This window comes from Solea senegalensis, linkage group LG8, assembly GCF_019176455.1.
Source record: "Solea senegalensis isolate Sse05_10M linkage group LG8, IFAPA_SoseM_1, whole genome shotgun sequence".
Taxonomy (NCBI): Eukaryota; Metazoa; Chordata; class Actinopteri; order Pleuronectiformes; family Soleidae; genus Solea; species Solea senegalensis.
The window spans coordinates 1,076,946-1,100,183 of record NC_058028.1 but is presented as its reverse complement, the minus strand read 5'-3'; the positions used below and the strand labels follow the sequence as shown (position 1 = coordinate 1,100,183).

The 23,238-nt window shown below is 39.3% G+C and overlaps 1 protein-coding gene across 1 annotated transcript in view; it reads left to right on the top strand.

The window, feature by feature from the left end:
* Window positions 1-22,805, top strand: part of LOC122773502 (neurobeachin-like) — a 61,589-nt gene extending 38,784 nt beyond the window's left edge. The window contains exons 2-6 of the mRNA XM_044032252.1: window positions 16,025-16,256; window positions 17,676-17,776; window positions 19,976-20,071; window positions 21,353-21,474; window positions 22,670-22,805. Of these exons, the coding sequence (XP_043888187.1) occupies window positions 16,025-16,256; window positions 17,676-17,776; window positions 19,976-20,071; window positions 21,353-21,474; window positions 22,670-22,805 (687 nt within the window). The remainder of the gene's footprint in view (window positions 1-16,024; window positions 16,257-17,675; window positions 17,777-19,975; window positions 20,072-21,352; window positions 21,475-22,669) is intronic.
* Window positions 22,806-23,238: the final 433 nt, after the last annotated feature.

Below are 23,238 nucleotides of genomic sequence, written 5' to 3'. Positions count from 1 at the left end.
AAAGAACAAGAGGGAGATGAGGGAGAGACAGAAGAGAGAGAGGGAGACCAGCAGCAGATACACAACAACTGTATGAGGTTACAAGTTTATACAGTTACCGATATCGACTTTTTAATTACAAAATAATAATAATGGTGATGATAAGCGTAGCCTCGAAAACTGGATCTTGATCCTGCAACCTGCATGATGAGAATACAGAGAGAGAGAGAGGTAAGGAAGGAAAGACACAAACTAGGGAGAGAAAGAGACAAGGTTAATGACATATAAAAAGTCATAATCATATCCTGAGTGTGAGAGAGTGAATGTGCGTGTACCACAGCAAAATCCCCCAGCAGTTTAGTTCTATAGCAGCATAACTAAGAGATGGTTTAGGTTTCCCTGAACCAGCTCTAACTATAAGCTTTATCAAAAAGGAAAGTTTTAAGTTTAACTTTAAATACAGAGAGAGGCTCCGCCTCCCGAACTATCATTGGAAGCTGGTTCCACAGGAGAGGAGCCTGGTAGCTAAAGGCTCTGCCTCCCATTCTACGCTTACAGACTCTGGGAACCACAAGTAAACCTGTATTTTGTGACCTAAGTGGTCTATTAGGGTGATAGGGTAAGACTAGGTCTTTCAGGTATGAAGGGGCCTGACCATTAAGTGCTTTGTACGTGAGGAGGAGGATTTTAAATTTAATTCTAAACTGTATGGGGAGCCAGTGTAGAGAAGCTAACACTGGAGTTATGTGGTCTCTCTTTCTAGTTCCTGTCAGAACTCGTGCTGCAGCATTTTGAATTCACTGAAGGATTCTAACATACTTGTTAGAACATCCTGATAATAAGGAGTTACAGTAATCTAATCTAGATGTAACAAAAGCATGAACTAGTTTTTCAGCATCCTGTAAAGACAGAATGTTTCTAATTTTCTTAATGTTCCGCAGGTGGAAGAAGGCTGTTCTGGAAATTAGTTTTATGTGTGAATCAAAAGACATTTCCTGGTCAAAAGTAACTCCAAGGTTCCTCACAGTGGAAATGGAAGCTGATGTCATCTAAAGTGACAATGTGATCGGAAAATTTTTTAGTTGTTTAGGGCCGAGTATAATGAAAGTCCAGGTCATCCAGGACTTTCCTGGAGTTGAACAACCTGATTTATTTCATCCGGCCTCATCGATAGATATAGCTGTGTGTCATGTGCATAACAATGAAAGTGTATGTTATGCTTTCTAATAATGTTCCCTAGAGGAAGCATATATAAGGTAAAAAGTATATGCCCAAGCACTGAGCCTTGTGGAACTCCACAATTAACTTTTGTTTGTAGTGAGGCTTTATCATCAACGTGAACAAACTGGAATCTATCAGATAAGTATGATTTAAACCAGCAGAGGGCAGCACCTGTGATACCAAGAGTCTGCTCCAATCTCTGCAGTAGAATATCATGATCAATGGTGTCAAATGCAGCACTAAGATCTAACAGGACAAGTAAAGAAACTAGACCATTATCTGACGCCAAGAGAAGATCTTTACTAACTTTAACTAGTGCTGTTTCTGTGCTATGGTTTAATCTAAAACCTGACTGAAAATCTTCAAACAGGCCATTAATGCGCAAATATTCACATAATTGATTAGCAACTGCCTTTTCTAAGATTTTAGAGACAAAGGGAAGATTAGATATAGGTCGGTAGTTAGCTAAAATATCTGGGTCAAGGGTCGCTTTTTTTAGAAGGGGTTTAATAACTGCTACTTTAAACGTTTGGGGCACATATCCAGTTAATAAGGATAGATTAATTTGAGTTAATATAGAGTTGTTAAATAAAGGAAACACATCTTTAAACAGTTTGGTGGGGATAGGATCTAACTGACAGGTTGATGGCTTAGATGATATAACTAATGATGTTAACTCAGGGAGATCTATAGGGGAGAAACTGTCTAACTGTGCACCTGGTGCTTCTCAAGCTCTTGTGCTAGAAGATGAGTCAGTCCCAATATGAGGGAGGAGATGATCAATTTTTTTCTCTAATTGATGTTATTTCATTCACAAAAAAGTCATCACTGCTCACAGTCATCACAAGGAATAGATGGTTCAGTGGAGCTGTGGCTCTGTGTCAGCCTGGCTGCAGTGCTGAAAAGAAATCTATGATTATTCTTATTTTCTTCAATTAGAGAAGAATAATAGGCAACTCTAGCTTTGTGTAGGGCTTTTTTGTAAGCTACAAAACCATCTTTCCAGGCTATATGAAGTTCCTCTAGGTTACTGGAACGCCATTTTCTTTCTAATCTACGTAACGTCTGTTTACGAGCACGAGTATTGGAGTTAAACCATGGTGCTCGTCTCATCTGATTCACCACTTTCTTTTTCAGAGGGGCAACACAATCTAATGTAGTACGCAGTGAGGCTGCTGTACTATCAACAAGGTTATCTATGAGGGCGGGAGTAAAATCACAAAAGGTACCTTCAGATGTACTGACATATGGCACTGAGTTAAATAAAGGTTGCACTGTCTCTTTGAATGTATTAATATTATTATCAGACAGGCAGTAGCTGTATTTTTTATTTATGTTATTGTAGTTCATTATTGTACAATTAAATGTGAGTAAATAATGATCAGTAAGGAGAGGGTTTTGAGGAACTATGTTTAAGTCATCAATATCAATACCATAAGTTAAAACAAGGTCGAGGGTGTGATTAAGGCAATGAGTTGGTCTATTAACGTGTTGAATAAAACCTATTGATTCCAACAGCGAGTTAAATGCGCAACTAAGACTATCACGGTCAACATCTACATGGATGTTGAAATCCCCTACAATTATGATTTTAACTCAGATAAGAACTCAGAGAACTCTGATCGGAACTCTGAATAAGGTGCAGGTGGACGATAAACTGTGACTATTATAATTGGTTTCTGTGATTTACAACTAGGATGAGATAGATTAAGAATAAGGCTTTCAAACGTCACATTTTAGTATCAGCTCAGCTCACTTGGAACCTCGCCAGAGCATGTACGAAAAAAAACCCCACCAGGTACCAGGTACTATCACTGACTCGAACCAAATAGGAGTGTGTCCCTGTTGTTTTTAATAGTTTTCTTTTAATTATTTTACTTTGTTAAACTACAGTTTAAGGTTCTATGTAAATAAAGCTGAGTTGGATTGGAGGCACTTTACAATCACAAGATGTATGCTAATATTAAAAGATGCAACACAATGAACAATGTTTTATTGATGATTGCAGAGAGCAGCATTATTCTTGCAAAAAAATAATTAGGTATTTTCTATACTTTTCCAATGGGCTGATGACTACAGTAGCAGCAGGCTTTCTCGGTTGGTTTGTCCCTTAAATGCATTTCATAGCTTTTCCTCTCTCTATTCTCGTAAACAATCTTTTGCTGTTCTGTATGTACCAGTCCGCCATTAAAATGTATTACCCACTTTATTTTGCTGTTTGACAAGCTTTTCCAACAGAAAACTGAAGTTTGTGTCCTTATGTAAACCCAGTTCACTCCCCCAGACTGAATTCCATTGAGAAAACCAGCGCTTTTTAGCTCATATTGGACAAGGAAGCTGTTGATCCTCTGCTGCCTCCAGCAGAAGAAGTTCAAATGTGGGATTTTGTTGCTCTGCTGTTTGAAATCTTTGTTCGGACTTAGTGCACAAACACATCCTTATCAAACGTGGCAGCAGTGAAGCAGCAGCTCGGCTGTCCTGCGAGCGAGTTTGTCTCGCTGCCGTGTTATCGTGAACATTTTTGAAATGGCACATCCCTACAGGACTGCTATTCTTGCTTATGATTGTCTTTTGTTGGAGTAGTTCTTTCAGTGGTACGATCTGTGCTTGGAATTGCAGGGATTCTGCGTATTTAAAAAAGGCATGATGAGTGGATGTTATTTTTCTTAAATGGATCTTTTATCTTTTTGAACATATCAAACATTTTCCTATTTTTCATGCCCCATTGTTGCTGAAAATCGTCTCTCACACTGGCTCTGAAGTGAGCAGGGTTATTGCAAAAAAATCCAACTGTTCTGTATGGATATTGTGTTTTTGTATTTCAGTCCCTCTGGTGTCGCTAAGCTCTCGGCTTCACAACAGTCCCCTCTTTGTTTCCTGCTCTTTGCATACACATACAGTGTGCCACGTACTCTATCTCTTTGACTGCATTTGGATTTTCCTTTTTTTCAAAGTCAGTCGCACTTAATGTCCTTTTGATGCCATCCATGTTTTTTCTTTTTTTTGTCGTCACGGTTTGGTCTGGAAAATGCACACTCTGACCATCTTTTGCTGGAGTGTCACACTGGGAGATAAACGAGCAGATGGAAAATAAAAAACCCGTATATGAAAGATGGAATATGGAACAAAATATGATTTAAAAAAACAGTTCATTTTAACCATGTATTATAAAACAGACATTAAAGCTATGGACAAATAGTTGAACTGTACACTGTTTTGGTTTTGTGCAACACATTGTTTTATAAACTGAGTAAACCGTCTCTGCTGAGCTCTAGTAACTATTTTCTCCTCCTATGGACATTTTCTGTGTGTTGTTTTCTTTGTGTTGTCCTGCACTTTATTACATCGAATCCATACAATATTTGTCACATAAGATAAATGACCTAAAGCAGAACTTTATGCACAAATCTGCTCGCTTTTTCTCTACAGAGCTCCCCCTACAGTTTACAGTTTACACGATCTTAAACATTCAGTTCAATTCAATTCAAGAAATCTCTGACAGAACCAGACTCACAGATGTGCCGAGACAGGTTGTGGTGAAAGGAAAAATAGGGGACTGAAAGGGGGGAGATGAGGCATAGACAGAAGAAGGAGACCAGGAACAGAAATCAAGTTCTAAGTTTAAACAGGACAGTTCTAAGTCAGTGATGACATGTTTACAGGACTACAGTGTCATTTATATTAAGCAGCAGAGATTGTTCATAAAAAATGATACTGATATCGTCTTTAATTATACCATAATAATACTAATTGTGATGATATGATATGAATGATAATAATAATCTCGAAACTGGATCTGGATCCTGCAACCTGCAAGATGAGGACATAGCGATAGAGAGAGGGGGAGGAAAAACACAAACTAGGGAGAGAAAGGACAAGGTTAATGACATATAATGAAGTCATATTCACACCCTGAGTGTGGTATGAAACATCCGTCCATCCCTCGTCTACCGCTTTATCCTACCACTGTTGTAAAAACTCACTCACAGACAATCATTTTCTCTTCCTCGCTTCCTCCTGATTCTGAGGGCTCCGGGTCGACAGGCCCTTATCTTGCAAGGCCGTTGTCTTCTGCGTACAGACAGTAGGGGGCAGTGGACACAGCCAACAAGACATTTAACCATCACAATGACTCTGAAGATGTTAAATCCTGCATAGTTGTGCTTTATAAAAAAAAAAAACAGAAAGTATTTTCTCTAAGTCGGTGTTTCCCACACTTTTTTGAAAGATGACCCTCTTTTGAATAATAACAAACCATCACAAACCCATTTACAGTATAAGTACTGACAAGTGGTGTTTCTGACTGCGACCAGACATTTGAGAGTGTGTTTGAGCGAGAGAGTGGGAGCGGTGCACATACTTACATTCTTGGTTCTCCAAGAAGACCTTTCTGCCAAGTTGTTGACGTAAATTGCTCACATTGCCGCCTCCTTCAACAACTTTAGCTCAACAACAATTTCCGTAAATCGTTGTTTGATCTGCGTCAGACTTTTTGAACCCAAAGAAAACTTCCAAATAGCAAGACACGGCTCCTCTCTGTGTTGTTTTGTTCTACCATTTCACTGGGTCCTTCAAATACTTTTAGGAAGTTTGTGCATTGAAAAAGGCCCTTGAAAGTTTTTGGATAGATCAAAATAGACATGGGTCATTGAAAGAGGTTAAGTTGATATTTAGGTAAATGTTTCCCTACTTAGACTCGGCCTCTGCAGGACAAACGTGGAGTCATAATCACTAGCGGTGTTGTGGACACTGTCCACTGTCTCCCTCCCTCCGCTGTTGACGTGAGATGTTAAAGCTAAGCCAAGAGAGTTAATGACGACGTGACGTTGTCCTTGGCTCTGTGATAAGCCACTGCCTCAGTTATGTCTTTGTAATGTTTAGATTTTTTATCCAGTGTAATCCACAAAGATGGTAGAAATACAAATTCCAAGGTCTCTGTGTCACCAAAGACGGACTTTGACCAAGATCTCAAAAAGGACAATCACTTGTCCAGATGCAGAGCGTGCTGCAAATCAATAAAAGTGGACGCCATCATGGACGAAGACACTCTTACAAGTCGCCCTACCATCTTAAGCTGTGTCGGCACATTCTGTCCTTGAATTTAAAGGCAATTGGCCCTGGAGAGTCATTGAGAAGTCATTGAATTTGATGTCAACCAAGGTGTGGGAACCCCGATTTCACTTTTGGGAACCTTCAATGTCCAACGTGACCACCTGCTATTACTCCCACACTCACTTGCAATGTGGTTGGGTGGTGCAGCAGGGAAAATGCTCCCCCTCCCAAAAAAAACAGCGTCTTTTGCTGCGTCTCATTCTGTTTTTTCATATATTGGTCTTGCAATATATGAACAATTCAAATTAAATACCCGAGTAGAAAAAGAGTTACTCCTGCCTGTATCTGCTACTGTCCGTCCATACGTAGCAAACCAGGTCACCTGAGATGATTCTTTTAATTCAGAATCGGAACATCTTCCCTCTCCACATCTGCTCCCAACGACTCTGTCGCCGCATCTCTCGCTCTCCACCGGCAGTGTTCGTTAATAGGAACATACCATTTCGATCTATTTTTACCCTCTTCACTGGCCGCCATGCCATAAAGCTCTCCTCTGAAGTGGCCGCAAAGTCCAGTCTTTTGCTGCCTGTCACCATGGCGACGGCCGAGTCTTCTGTCCCAGGCCTAATCAGAAGCAGTTTGGAAGTGGAGAGATTCTTGAGGGCTCCAATGAAATGCACTTAATTCCCGGTCTCATACAAGCAGCAATAACGTGCGAATGAAATCGAGGTAAGAAACAAAAAAAGGACATTTATCAAAGGCACACGCGTTAATTGCTTCACTGTGCAGGAACACAGAGGTCTGTATGGGTGGGAAAGCTTTTATTTTTATTTTTTTTATTACCAGCGAAACTAAAGAATCACTATAATTGTTGGGCTTCTTTGATTTCCTCAGACACAACAAACTGGGCTCTGTTATCGGCAAACATCACAGGAAATTAAACTTTTCTGGTCGGCTACGACAGAGTCAACTAACTTCACGTAAGAGTGTCGGCTGTTCAGTGGATGTCCGACTGGTGAAGCAGGAGGGCGACTAATAAATAATCTGGTTTTGATCGGATTTTAATCTGAACCGATCCCCTCCTCTTCCTCCATTTGTCCTCCCCTTTACCTCCTCTCTCTCCTCCGCCTTCATCCTTTTCCTTCCCCATCTCCTCCTTCACCACCACCTCTTCTTCTTCTCCTTTATCTCCCATCTCCTTGTCTGTCTTGACCTCCTTGTCCTCCTCCTCCTCTTCCTCTGTCTTCACCTGTCCTCATCCGTCTCCTCTGCCTCCGTCCTTTCCCTCCATATCTCCTCCTTCACCACCACCTCCCTTGTATTTCTTCTTCTCCTTTACCCGCTTCATGCCTCTCCTATCTCCTTGTCTGTCCTCTCTCCTCCACCTCCTTCAATGTAGCCTATTCCGCTCTTGTAAATCGCTTTGGATTACAGCGTCTGCTAAATGGTTAACTGTAATCTGAACGTGTAGAGATTAGAGCTCTCTGCGAGTGTTTCACTGCAAAATGATATTTCCGTGCTTTTTAAACGTCTATATCTGATGTCACAACTCATCCTTGTCACCTGTTTCAAAGTAAAAGCACTGTCTCTGAATCCACTCCACTTTATTTTACAACCAAGCTTTATTGCGAATCTTCTGCTCATGGTGTAAGAAAAATACTGACAAACTAAAACATTACAATATTTCAAAGTGTGATTATTTGAATTCAGGGTTACACTTTCCTCCTCCTCCATTGTTTGATTTCGCTGCTCTGCTCTGTCGAGTGCATGCATATCAGCAGAAAACCACCATGGACTCTGATACGACCACATGTACTCTCTTCTTATCGAGGAGCTTGCACTGAAGCGTCGTCAAATCTGATTTGGATTTCCGTGTCCACACCGCTCACACGTGTGCAAAAACACATAAAAGGTAAAAATAACAACACAGAAAATACTTTTATGCAGTATTTTACGTGAAGGCACACCTCTTCCTCTTTCTTTGTGGAGGACAAGGGTCTAGAAGTCAGAAAGTCAGAAATTGCACGAAAGAAAGAAGGCGTGTATTGCGATTTCGATAAAATTTCGATAAATTGTTCAGCCCTACACTACAGTACGTGCCAATGTTGTTTTCAATAAAAAAACATTTGCACAAAGCAAGCCGATCCTCTTTTTGTATGTTGATAAGAGCATTAACATGAGAAAAAAATAATGGGACGAAAAGAAATCAAGGGACATTTAGAATAGATAAAAATGTGTGATTAATTGCGAGTTAACTATGACATTAATGCAAGTAATCACGATTAAATATTTATGCCGATTTGTGGTGTTTCATGTGGTTAAAATCTTCCAATTAGAAGCTTCAGTGTTTAGGAAATTGCTGTAAGCGTCACAAAATAAATAAAACCTTCTTTCTCTCAGCCTTTGTTCACCTCATATTGAATGAGTCACCTCAGCCTGGTGATGTGAACGCAGCCGTAAGTGGCTAAATGAAAAGCTTAGCGTTTCTCGCGCGTCCGGTGCGGCCCTGGCCTAAGACTGCGCTGCTGTCGGAGTTAAAGGAGCCACCATTTACAAGTGGTGTTAAGCTGCAGAGAACCAGACCAGAGTCTAATCAATGTGGAATTACTCTCCTGCTTCTTATTGTAGTGTTGCTTCTTCGCCGTTCTTCTATGGTCTGGTAATCATCGACCCACACCTCTACCGAGAGTGCTAATAATCCTGAGCAGATACACTTAATTGAAATTTTGTGATTATCCATAGCAGCAGGAGCAGCTTTCCTCATTCCACGGGTCACTCTCCTGGGAAGAGGGAAATGAGTTCGCTCCGCTCATGTCTGCAAATCCCTGATTTGAACCGGCACGTTGGCTCTTGCATGATATACTGTAGCATAATGTGGTGATTGATTTGTTAAATTAGCTTTTCTCCGCCGGGCCTCAACATAACTAAGATGTTCCAGGAGTCTGTGTCTGTCTGTCTGTGTGTTTGTGTGACTTTGCAAATAGTGAAAGCAGCGGTTTAATTAAGATTCTGTGGTATTGAGAATGGTAATTTGCAATTTAAGGCAGGAAAATTGGAACAAATATCATTTGACAACGCAAATCAGTGCAGCCGCCCAGCTGTAAGTAATGTAGAGCCTCTGCTAATAAACTTACTAACACCTGAGCAACAGGGCTAACCATTGTTAGCAATAACAGTCGATAACAACAATCTACATGGTATTTTGTCCATGGATAAAAATAAATTAACAACCCTATCTTTACAACTTCACTTATTGTGAATAAAACAGAAGTGCAAATAACAGTAAAAGTAGTAGTAGACATGGTAGCTAGCATTAGCGGCTCGTAATCTCTCAAATCTCTCAGAACTCGACAATACAGACCTCAAGTGTTAGGAATTTGAGTTACAGTCTGTGCGCTACATACAAAAAATACTATTCTAGGAAGGTTAGAAATGCTAATACTTTAGCTTCATACTACTTTGGCAAACTGCTAAGGAGTTTTTTAATTGTAGGAACGTCCGCGTAATTCGAAAGTTTGGACTTCTGACTACAGCTGGATTACACCATATGCCTGAAATGGCTTTTCTTGGGTGGGCATGTAAACAGATTAAGTTGATCACACTGATGCAAACCCAAACACAGAAGCTAGCATTAGCCAGAGTGGTGGCTCATAAGATTCAAAGATCAGACTCAGAGCAACAGATGTCCAGGTTTAGTGTGACAGAAGCTACAGATATTGGTGGCAGTTTGTACATACATTTGCTACATACATTACAAAAAACACTGTTGTAGTAACATTTCAGTTGTTGAAATACTGATACTTCTGTCTCAAGCTACTTAGGCTAACCTCTAAGGGGCTTTCAAGTTGAAGGAACGCCCCCCTTAACTCTGAAATGTCATCTCATGACCACAACTCGAATGTACCATATGCCTGGAGTGGCTTTTTTTAGGTTGATCACACTGTGTCTGACCCAGACATGGTAGCTAGCATTAGCCGAAGTGGTGGCTCATAAGATTCAAAGCTCAAGCTCGGAGCAACAGCTGTCCGGGGTTCATTTGACAGAAGCTACAGATACTGGTGGCAGTTCAGTATCACAAAAAATACTGTTGTAGGAACATTTCAGTTGTTGTTGAAATGCTGATACTTTAGCCTCAAGCTATGAAGGCTACCCACTAAGAATTGAACTTCTGACCACAACTGGAATACACCATATGCCCGGAGTGGCATTCCTTAGGTGGGCATGTAAACAGATTAGGTTTATCATACTGTGTCAGACCCAGACATGGTAGCTAGCATTAGCCGGAGTGGTGGCTTGTAAGACTCTGACTCAGAGCTACAGACCCCTGGGGTAGCTTTACAGAAGCTGCAGACCTCAAGCTAAGGCTAACCTCAAGAACTTACCTCTTTATCACTCGGCACCCTTGTTCTCTCCTTCATGGATCTCCACCAACCTAGTTTTTGAATTGCTTATGCCCAGTCAACATTGAGCCTCAATAAAGTATTGGCTGTTATTGGCTCAAAAATGTTCCAATCCAGAGCAACACAAAGAGAAAACCGTGAAGTCCAGCAGAGAGCAACACCTCTGCAGATAACACCACCATACACGTCTCCGAACACATTCAGGATGATTGACAGGGATTACTTTTGAATTAATCTATACTTGCTGCATAATCGTAAAATTAACCTTTCTTTATCTTCCCTGTCCTGGTTCATTTACATCTGAATTTATGAGTCATGTATTTTTTTCCCAGAACAGGGTTTTTAATGTCCAAATTACAGATAGCGCTATCGTTTCGAAGTCTCGTGGCAGAAAGGATTTGTGGTAAACAAACCAGGACTAGCAGTGTTTTATCATCGGAAACTATTAGCAGTAAGAAGTCGGAGATAGGCGCGATATAAACGAGGGCACGGTCTCCTTCTCTCATTGTCACTGTTTCGTGCTGTTAGAGTAAAGATTAGTCCTGGGGAACCAGCAGGGAGTCGGAAAGAAAATTAAACAATTTATTCTCACAGGAGAGCTGTGGAGGGAGCAAATATTCCCATTGCATGTTTAGTCTGTGCCTCTTTTGATGATTTATCTGTGGCCGCCACCGCAGAAACGATAATTCATTGTATTAAATGATACTGCATGACACCCATGCACAGTAATTTTACCTTTTTTTGGGGGCGGTTACATCTTTGATTCAGCTTTACTGGCTTTTCCATGCAGTGCATTCAGTTTTTTTTGTTTTTTTTGCTGAATATCATTCTTTTCCTTTCATCATCCGTCAGATTAAATGGTGGAGTTTTCAGTTCCACCTGTGAGCTTCCACGTCCTTAATGTCATTTAATTCATTGGAATTTATCAGCTAGGTGATGCAGTGTGGCTGTTTGCTTCCATGGTGACAGTATTTATGATATTTTCTGTCATTGTAAATTCCAGTCTGACTGGAATGGAAGCTATTCTGCTTTTCTACCAACAAGGGCTAATTAATGCCGAGTTGCAGAGATGGTTGTCTCTGTGGCAGGTCCTCAATCTCTGCAGAGCAACGCTGAACTCATTTAAAGGTGCCTTTTAGCCCTAATGAACCCAGACTTTCACGTGAAGTGAAACTCCAAATCCCATAAGACAACACAAGCTCTGTGTGTGTAATTGGAAATATGTTATTATACAGTACTAGCCATGTAGATTGGGTATTTCAGAAAGTATTTTATGCAAGAGCAAGATGGAACTATGCCAAACTTTTTACCTCCGCCAAGGAGGTCGTGTTGTCATCGCCGTAACTTGTCATCTGTAATTTTGTCCTTCTGTTATGAACTTCCTGTCTACAGTTTTTGACAGATCAAATCTGAATTTGTTTTTCATGGGTAGGTGAGTAAGTGTGTTCCCATTCGAATTTGGTAAGAATCTAACCACACTGCAAAAACAGCCCGATTATAAAATGTACCTTTTTAAGATGAAGAATCTGCCAAAGGTTGGTTGGTTATGATACTTAAAACTAGCTTTTACTGTAAATCTTCAGCCACTTTCAGACTAATGTGTCTTAAAACAAGGAAAAACAGATAAAGTCAAAAAGAAAGGTTTAACATTCCTTACATGACATAATTTCTTTTACACTGATAACTTAGTTAAAAATTATTCTTGTAATTTATCTTTTTAAGGCAAAGTTAGATTTCTTTTAGTTTTTCTACTGCAAAACAAGATTATTTTTGTTATTTTTTAGGCAAAAACCAAACCCGGAAATCCCAGAAACTAATTTTAGTTTGGTTTAATTTTAATGGCCCACCTCTACTTGGTGGTATATTGCTTTTTTACAATGATACAACCGCATGTTTTACCATTAAAATGTATGAATAGACTGCACACATTCAGCCACCTGTGTTCCAAACACTCCATCATTTACTTCCTAGCATTGATTATGGGCTTTACATCTCTGAAATTAAGTGGAATTTAATCTGTGCATTGATTTGCTTCAGGGAAGTTTTTTTCTCAGATGAACTCATCTGATCTTGAGTTCTAAGTGTGTAATCCGTGATTTAATGCTTGTGTTTCCCTCTTGTAACACAAGAGACAGAAACAATTATTTGTATTATCATTATTGCCCTCAGAATTTGTGGTTGTACTACGGAATTTTTGGTGATTTGCTCCTAAATTGCTTATTTTCTGCTGTATTCTGATATATTTTCATTTAAAAAAAAAAAAATTTCGTTTTAGACAAAACCAAGCTTTTCAGCATTGTGTCAGAGGTAAATCTGAGTTTACACTAACACAACACAGGTCACAACACACCTGCTGCTGTCAAACCAAAGCAGGTTTTTTTCCTTTGAGGCATTTCAGAAAGCAACCTCTGACAGGAAACAACAATGATGAAAAGTAAAAGCAAGGATTTCTGTTGTGAGGCCAATATGAGTTGAAACTGAAAGTAACTGTGAAAGGAGCTGTTAGTTCTCAGCCCATAGTCAAGGTTTGGCGAAGAACAAATGAGGAAATGCATGCGTGTTACCGTGTCATGCTATCTCAGGCTCTGTCCACACGGAAATGGAACAACATGACACTGTAGTTCATATGCCAGGTCTGAACGTGGCGCTGTAACGAGTATATTACAGCGTGTACAACGACAGAAATGGACAGAATGAACCTAGCCAGGGCGACTAAGGAAAGAAAATAAAAGTTATCATAAAGCGAAAACAGACCAAAGAATCTTCTAACACAAGAGAGGAAGACACTGACGATAAAAGTAAGTGACACCCAATGCAAGTGCAAGAGAAAGACATGGGATTATGACATCATCAGATTAAGCCATAGTGTATTGGTTGTCTACAGGAAAACGCAGGGGTTGTGTTATTTTTCATTTTCAAAAAATTGCATTTCAGGGCTCCTAAAACTTCAGATTTACCTTGACTTGTTTTTCATGTGGACAGCCCATTTCCCAGAGATATCAAATTCTGCCAATTCAGACTAAATCCTGGATTTTTCCGATGAAAATGGAACCAATTTCCAAACATAGCCCAAAAACATCCTGGTAGTGCGGACTTCCCTAACAGAAACATTTATCCAGTCACACTATTGAATTTAAGTTCTTTTTTTTGCACTTCCGCTTTTTGACGTATACTCAACTTCAGCCTAATGTTATGTACATAGCAGAAGAGAGACAGAACACTGATTAATCTGCTTTGTGTGAAACACATTTGACAATGTTTAGAATGCAGCTGACGTCCGTTTATTTTCAGAAGTCAGGCGTTACAGTAGCTCAACCTGCGCCCATCACTGTCGTGTATAAATCACCTGAAAGCAGGGGGAAGCTTTACAGGTCTAATACAGACTTTCAGGGTCTCTGTCATGTGATCCTTATCCTGCTGAGTGTGTTTGATTGTGAGTCGCCGTGATGGAGTGATTGACATTAGACATGTGGGAGGAGCAGCTGACAGTTGGGCATCGCAAATTGTCTGCACACCCGATAACGAGCTGTCCACCCGTCTGTTAGATTTCCAACAGGGGGCTACATTTAGAAGACGGACTCCTGGCTCTGATTTACAGGACTGTCCTGCTCATTTTCGGTCAGTCAGACTATTAGCAGCACCGTTACCAATCATGGAGAGCATAGATCAACATACAGCCACAGATGGGGCAAGGACAGTTGTGAGTGATGAGAGGAATCCCCTCTCCTTGTTATTTAAAATTCTCCCATATGGTTGGTAATATTGCCCCCCATCCTTTTATTTAACAAAAACCCATCAAAATGACTTTCGTTTGGCCCGGACCAAGTCAGTGTAAAAGTGAATATAAATAAAATTGCTGTGATTAGTGTGATAATGTTTTGATATCAATGCCTTTTATCATAGAACATCACAGGTCCATGACTAACTAATTACCCTCCTACATCAAAGGTCCCTTTATCATATAACATCAGCGGTCTACGCTGCCCTTTATCATAGCATCAAAGGTCACTTAATACCTACTCTACTTACCTACAACATCAAAGTTCCAAGGTATTGATCGATCTAGCTATGCTAGCTAGCTATCAATATCTAGCTCAGAATCAGATTCAAGGACACCATTTACTAATCATTTTGCATAATTTCTGTTTGTGAACATCAATCAGAGGCCAACTGTCAATAACAACAACAACATCACTTTGCCACATGCTAGATAGCTTGATATTTAGCTGTCTAGCTCTGTATCTATCTAGCTTGCTATTTATTTAGCTAGCTGGCTGGCTAAATAACTGTTCACAAATACATGACTGTTTGAAAGACTCTCATTCTGGTTATGCAGACATTCATGTCCAGGCGGTCCATTGATGCTCATCATTGTGCTGCGTTTGCTCTGAGTTCCAATGATGGACTGGGCTTTTCACTACTTAAGGGAGACTTTGATTTCGCCCAGCTATTACCTGTCAGTCTCAGTAATGCGTACATGGTATCTCAGCCCATTTTCCACCTGCTTGCTTTGATGCCCCCCAGTAGGCTGTTGTCAGTGGTGTCCATATAAACCGTGTACTTCTTTAGAGGGATAATTTCATGCTTGTAGAATTTGAAGAACAGTGTTATTGATTGCTGTTTTCTCCTCTTTTTCTTTTTTTTTTCCCTTGAAGTCGTGATTATCTTTTGTGATTTAAATGGAGCAGTAAAGGTGATACAAACTCCCATTCTACGGTTTTATTGAGTGCTTAAATACTGATCTGAGCCTTCTGTAATTAAAGAGCCTACTTTCCTCTTCCACTGCAGGTCAGTCTTTTCACATTAGCCTGTAAATATGTGACAGGAACCTCCTAGTTAGAGCTGTGGTGTGTTAGATTTGAATCTAAACAAATGGTCAAACCACTTTTCAAGAGTGCACATACTGCTGTTTTTTTTCAACTGCATACGACCCTTTTTTTTCTTGATTTTTAGATCTAATGTTACCCTGTGACATTCCCACACTGCACACAGGAAGTCATTTGTTTCATCTCCAGACAGATGGAGGCAACAGCTAGTAAAATATGACTGGAAACACAAAGATGTATCCAAGGAAAGTTGCAGAAGTGAAGGAAACCCAGTCATTTGATGGGATAAATGCCCCTTTCCACCCCCTGCTCTGCTGCTTTATACACACAAACGCTCCCTCAGTTTATGGGGACCAAACAGAGTCTGAATAATATCACCATACAAAAATAATCAACAAAAGTTATGAACCGCAGCTTTAATTTCCTCTAGGAGAAGAGCAGTGGGTCAAACGGCAGCTTGAAACTTTCATAATATAATTAAACAGCTCGTTAAAGGTGTCTGAAAATTCTGTCTTTTTTTTTAACTGTCTTCATTTTCCTCTGCAGCTGGTCGGGGGTGAGTTCGACATGGAGACAAACTTCATTATCCAAGAGGCAGAGAGCATCGGCTGCATGGTGGAGCTGCTGGAGCACTGCAACGCCACGTGTCAGGCAGAAATCTGGAGCATGGTCACGGCCATCCTTCGAAAAAGTTTTCGGAACTTGCAGACCAGCACCGAGGTGGGCCTCATCGAGCAGGTGCTGCTCAAGATGAGCTCCGTGGAAGACATGATTGCAGGTACGGCGGCTCTGCTAACAAGTGTCCACTCTCAGGTTCACGCTCAGGTTGTTTAATATCATTAATTTACATATACAAAGTGTCACATTTTATATTTTGGAGAGCAACAGTGCCCTTATCATATAACATCAAAGGTCAACTGTGCCCTTTGTATCATATAACATCAAAGGTCAATTGTGCCCTTTATCATTAACATCAAAGGTCAATTGTGCCCATTATTAACACCAAAGGTCAATGGTGCCCTTTATCATTTAGCATCTAAGGTCAACTGTCCCCTTTATATCATATAACATCAAAGGTCAACTGTGCCCTTTATCATAATCATCAAAGGTCAATTGTGCCCTTTATCATTAACATCAAGGGTCAATTGTGCCCTGTATTATTAACATCAAAGGTCAATGGTGCCCTTTATCATTTAACATTAAAGTTTCATTGTACCCTTATCATATAGCGTCACTGTTATGTTTTATTTACAAGTGTACATTGTATTTCTGTTTGTTTTTGTTATTTACAGGTTACAGAATGAATTTCTAATCACTGAACAGTTCATTTTCTGTTAACATTTGGTGCAAATATTCAAGTTCCCAAGGAGAGTTTCTGGAAATTTACTGGGGATTTTCCACCCCCTTTGAAATCCTAAAAGTGTCATTCTCTCTATATAGCAATTTACAAAAAAAAGTTTAACAGAAATGAAAAAAAAAACATTTTAAATTTGACAGGTTTTACACAAAGTGAAAGGTTTTAAAATATAAACACAAAAGACATGGAAGATTAAAATGTCTGGCAGCCCATATGGAAGGCATTGTTTGGTCAGGAGCTCCTTTTAATAACTGTGAGGGGTACATTTTGTAAATTTCCATATATATGGGTTTTTACATTCAATCAGGAAACAAAAGCATCTGTGTATAAATCTACATTTAAATCCACATTTTTACTGAAAAACTACCAATGTGGACTTTAGAAGACAATCTCCCACTTTACAATTGAAAAGTAAAAGGTTTTTTTTTACTTATCGTTGTTTTTACTTATTATTATTATTATTGTTATTATTAGTAGTATTATTATTACTATAATACACATTGTGCTTCCATATTTGGGTCAAGCTGCTTTTTTTCTCTCCCAGTGCAAATTATCTGTGCAACTTGCAAATTACGTTCCATTTGGTGAAATCTAAATGTATTTTCCTCGGCGATGCCTGAAAATTAAACATCTTGCCGTGAGGACATCACTTTGATTTTTACTCCGTTTCCCTTATAATTGCTTTCGAAATGTGTCTGTGATATAATGTAATTAAATTTGCAACGGTGTCAGTGAGAATAAAGACAAACTTAAAAGGAAAAAGGGAGTATCTGGACACTTTTTATAGAATATGGCTGTGTTTTGATGACTGTTTCCTTGCGTTTGTTTGCCGATTTAAAGACTTGCTGGTGGACATGGTGGGAGTTTTATCCAGTTACAGCATCACGGTTAAAGAGCTGAAGCTGCTCTTCAGCATGCTGCGAGGGGAAGGAGGCGTCTGGGTGAGTGACAGACAGGAGACGTGAAGACCTGAAGCATTTATCTGTGTGTGTGTGACTGTGTTCTGTTTTTGACTCATTCCCGATTTAGGGAAAGTCTTAATTGACATTTAGCGAGTTTTGCAATCAAACCCTTTTTATTAAATTTTTTAATTTGTGCAAATGGGAATTTTGAGTACAATCAAAGGTAATTTGTGCTGTAATACATTTCTTTTGACCAAGATTGACCAAGAACGAAAAATTATTTTCATAATTGTGATTTATCTTCAGAAAATGTTGATCAGTGTTTCCCAAACCTGGAAATAATGATGTTCCCAAATGTAGTATTTTGTCCACAAACCAAAATGCTTCTATTTCAATCATTTATTTGTTAAAAAGAGCAAAGAAACCCCGAAAATGTTCACATTTAAGAAGCTTTGAAGAATTGGTTATCAAAAAAGTTGATGATTAATTTAGTGATTGATTAATTTAAGATTTGTGTTTAGTATAATCTGAAAAATAACCAGTTTGGTTTGTTTGTATTTTTGGCATATCTACAAGCGAACTAAACTTTATTTATAACGACATGTTTCTTCTTTCACATCTTGTAATCCCTTGAGATTAGATGCGCTCATATGCATTACATCAGGGGATTCTAAAAATAAATAACACTTCTGTTTCCCCGCTATCTGTGGGTTGCCATTAGCCCATTTTTGTGGTTTGTGCATTAAAAAAACGGAAACAAAAGAAAAAAGATTAGTCTTGAGGTGTCATATTTCAGATTTCACGACTCAGAGAGGTGGAAAAGTTTCTGTTTCTGTTTGGCGACGCAAACAGATTCTGTAAATAAGGGTTGACATTCAGAGGGTCTGTATGTTTCATAAATGCTCTTTGTCTACATATACACAAGACTTTGTGACACACTGATTCCTCAACTGGAGTCATGGAACTACGGTGGCCTTCATGTAGCAGAAAGGATGCCACTGTTTTCCATTTGTTTAATTCCCCCTGTGCCTTTTGCGATTTATCATTTGATCGCTGTTGATCTAAAGTGTCCAGCAACGCTCCCTTTCATTTTGCTCAGTTCACAGAAGCCGCACCAGGTGACGTCCGGAGCTCTATAAAACCTCCTACACGTTATACTGTATAGAGCTCCACGTCACATGATGTCAAGAGCTCTATAAACTCTCCTACTTGTTATATAGAGCTCTGCATCACATGATGTCAAGGGCTTATAAACTCACCTGCATTAGTTATAAATTACATACATATACATATTATATAGAGCACCAGGTCACGTAACGCCCAGAGCTCTATACACCGTCCTACATGTTCTATAGAGCTCTGTGTCACGTGATGTCTGGAGCTTTTAAACTCTCCTACATGTTATATAGAGCTACGCATCACATAACACCTGGAGCTCCAAACCGTCCTACATGTTACCCAGAGCTCCAGGTCACGTAATGCCCAGAGGTCTATGAACTCTCCTATATGTTAAATAGAGCTCTATAAACTCTCCTACATGTTATATAGATATCTATAAACTCTCCTACATGTTAAATAGAGCTCTATAAACTCTCCTACATGTTATATAGAGATCTATAATCTCTCCTATATGTTATATAGAGATCTATAAACTCTCCTACATGTTATATAGAGCTCTATAAGCTCTCCTACATGTTAAATAGAGCTCTATAATCTCTCCTACATGTTATATAGAGATCTATAATCTCTCCTACATGTTATGTAGAGCTCTACAAACTCTCCTACATGTTATATAGAGATCTATAATCTCTCCTACATGTTATATAGAGATCTATAATCTCTTCTACATGGTATATAGAGCTCTATAATCTCTCCTACATGTTATATAGAGCTCTATAAACCCTTCTACATGTTAAATAGAGCTATATTTAACATGTAGGAGAGTTTATATAGCTCAAGGTCCGGAGCTCTATAAACCCTTCTACATGTTAAATAGAGCTATATTTAACATGTAGGAGAGTTTATATAGCTCAAGGTCCGGAGCTCTATAAACCCTTCTACATGTTAAATAGAGCTATATTTAACATGTAGGAGAGTTTATATAGCTCAAGGTCCAGAGCTCTATAAAGCCTCATTCATGTTGTAAACTGGAGCTTTAAAGAGAAAAAAAGCTTTGTCTATGTTATTACTTACTCTCTTTTTTTCTTTTCCTCTTTTTCATCATTGCCACCTGTGCAGCCGAGGCATGCTGTCAAAATGTTGTCAGTGCTGAATCAGATGCCCCAGAGACACGGTCCAGATGCTTTCTTCAACTTCCCTGGTCGCAGTGCTGCAGTAAGCTTCTTTATTCCTCCTCCTCCTCCTCCTCCTCTTGAATTCTGATTTAAAATGCTGTGCATTTGTACCGTAGATTAGCAAGTGTCCCTACTAATGTGCGGGTAAAGGCTCTTAAAAACACCATCTTGTGTTGAAAGGCTTGACATCTTAATTAAAGTTCACTCCGGAGCCTGTAGTTTATCTTGGGAGCAGACATATTTAGAGAAATAACAGACGGAGAAGAGTAAGTGGCTGGAGAGATTGGTAGCTCGTGGCAATACTTTAAATTAGTTGTCATAGTAATTTTATTAAATCCTCTTTTTTTTTTCTATTGATTGCTAATGAATTTCTCTGTGAACGTACACACTAATATTAACTTTACCCCAATGCAAAGAGGGCTGCAAAACTATTCAGTATGAGCTGGAATTAATGCAAGAATTATTTTAGAGGACGCCACATGCAGAGTAATCAAAACGTCTTTTAAAAGCACGTAAATTAATTTACCCCCCTCCTCTTCAGTCTGCAGTAAATACTTCATAATAATAATAAAAGGAAATTAGTTGTATGATGTTTCTACACCTTGATTGGAGTCCACTTGTGTTGGCATTGTCATTTTAGCCAAAAATTCAAATTTGAAGTAGGAGTATTACGCGATACGTGACAGTGACTTTACTGCCCCCTTCAGGCTAAAGCTGGGCAATACAGGGCAAAAAAAACCATATCACAATATACGTTTTTATATCACTTGATAACAATATTAATTAAATCCATATATTTGTAAGGCTAAGTGACATATTTCCTATATCCTGGTATACAAGATATATATCGGTATATAAAGCTGCACACAGGTTGTGAGTGACAATACACTGTGAATATAATCTGCTGTTTATGGCTTTAAAATACACGTATTATTACCTTTTTTATTTCAGTGTGGCTTTTAATGTTAAATGCAGGATATTGTTGATAAATTTGGTTACATTCCGCTATAGCACAAATAATTTGCCTTAAAATCAAAGAAAATGTTCAGTAGTCACTTTTTTTTAACCTATAATTTTGACTATTCCATGTAATTTTTTAACCCATATATACAGTAGCCTTTAAATAATCATGGACACCGTATCACGATATCCAGAATCTGTGAACATATTTTGTTTCATGTCACAATAGAGATATAATATCCATCATTTTCATCCATGTTGAAAACAGTTTTGAGTTCACATTTGTTTTACTTTTGTCCACAAAGCCAGAACATCTGAATCTGAGAGTGAGTAATTGTTGTTGTTTTGGTTTTTGTCCCAGGCCATCGCTTTACCTCCAATCGCCAAGTGGCCTTATCAGAGCGGGTTTACTTTAAACACCTGGTTCAGAATGGACCCACTGAATAACATCAACGTGGACAAAGACAAACCCTATCTCTACTGGTGGGTGCACACATGTTGTTTAAATCTTGTCTATTTCAGTTCAGTCTAATTCAGGCCCGAAACGGCTCCTGGTGTGAATTTGTGCGAGGAGCCCATTGTTATCCTTCAAATTATTATTATATCCGTGGCTTTGCGGTCATTTTTGAGGGGGTTAACGTAAAAAAAAACTCTTTAAAATGCAATATTGGCATAGTTCCCAGACCTGTGTGTTGCTCAAGGGCTCTATAGCGCCCCCTAAGGTGAAAACAGGGGCAAAATTTTTGAGTTTGAAACTGAATTTCCCGAAACTTGGTGGGAAGATGTTATAGACAAAGACGAATAAAAAAGTCGACCGTAACCATGGCCTCAACTCAACAGGAAGTCGGCCATTTTGAATTTTGGCATCAATTTTGACGATTTACACCCTATGTTTGTCACACCGACATTAAAAAAGCATGCCATTGTGTACTAGACACATCAAAGGTGAAAAGTTATCAAAAGGTTTTGTGGACTCAAAAGGGCGTGGCCACGGCAACCCTTGATGTTTTGTTGAATTTCGACCATTCGCCACGAAACAGGAAGTGCCCTATGACTTGGGCATACGTTAAGTTCCACTGATTTTCCTGAATCTTGGCCAACTCGGCCATGAAGTTTGAAAGATAATTTCATACTGAATAAAGATACTTTTTTTTACAAAAAAATCTGTTCCCTTCAGATCACAAAGACTCTTTTTTTGGAATCTTTTCTCTAAATTGCTTGGACGAATTTTCTTGTGCGTCTTGTACATTGTTTGCAGAATGCTGTGATCTACCCGATCATCAAATTTCAGCAATTTCCATTTGACAAATAAGGGATTTGTTGGATCTCTGTATCGATTCCTGTTCATTCAGTTTGTGTCAGGCCAGTTTTGGTCCACTGGCCACCAGTTGCTCACCACTGCCATGGACCTATGTCGTCCAAAATGTGACACAAAAGTCATAGTATAGTATGTCGTCCAAAATGTGACAAAAAAGTCTTAGTATAGTATGTGGTCCAAAGTGTGGACCACACACTGTGTTTGGATCCAGTGTTATTTCCTGTAAATATCTGAAGTATTCCGCTCTGGTCTTTGGTTCTGGTTCTGTCAGTGAAACATCTACGTCAGTCACAGCCAGTGAGATGTTTGTCCACCTCTCGGTCAGGACATCCTGCAGTTGACCTCTGACCTTTGCCACAGCCGCTGTCACATCCTCAAAGTGTCTCAGAGGTCTCTGACTCGTCTCACCTCGGTCTCCTGCTTGGATCTGATCTGCTGCGTCACTTTCGAGCTTCTTCTCTGCAGGAGACACATCATCTCAGTGAAGATCCTGTGAGAGAGTGAGAGTCTTCCTCTCCTGTTGAAGCACCTTCACGTCTCTGTCTCTGTCCTGGAGTCTCTGCTGGACTTCTTCTTGACTCAGACCCAGCTCTCTCTGCTTCTGCGTCCTCTCTGCTGCAGTAGAGACAGTGTTGTGGTCTTTATGTTTGTCCACTCACCTCAGTCTGTCTCCACAGTTTATTCATTCATTCGTCCTTTAAACATTTTTACTTTCTCAGTCTGATGTTTCTGATGATTTCAGGAGAAAGAGGTGAGATATTTAGGAGAAAAACTATATATATACGTTTACAATATATAAAATAATGACCTGTCTCAGATTTATGATATCTTTAAAGACTCAAAATTATGACTTTTAATCTCAATATAGTGATTTAAGAGTTTGAGATAAATCATTAAATCATAGTTTTCCCAGAGAAAATGCAGCGACA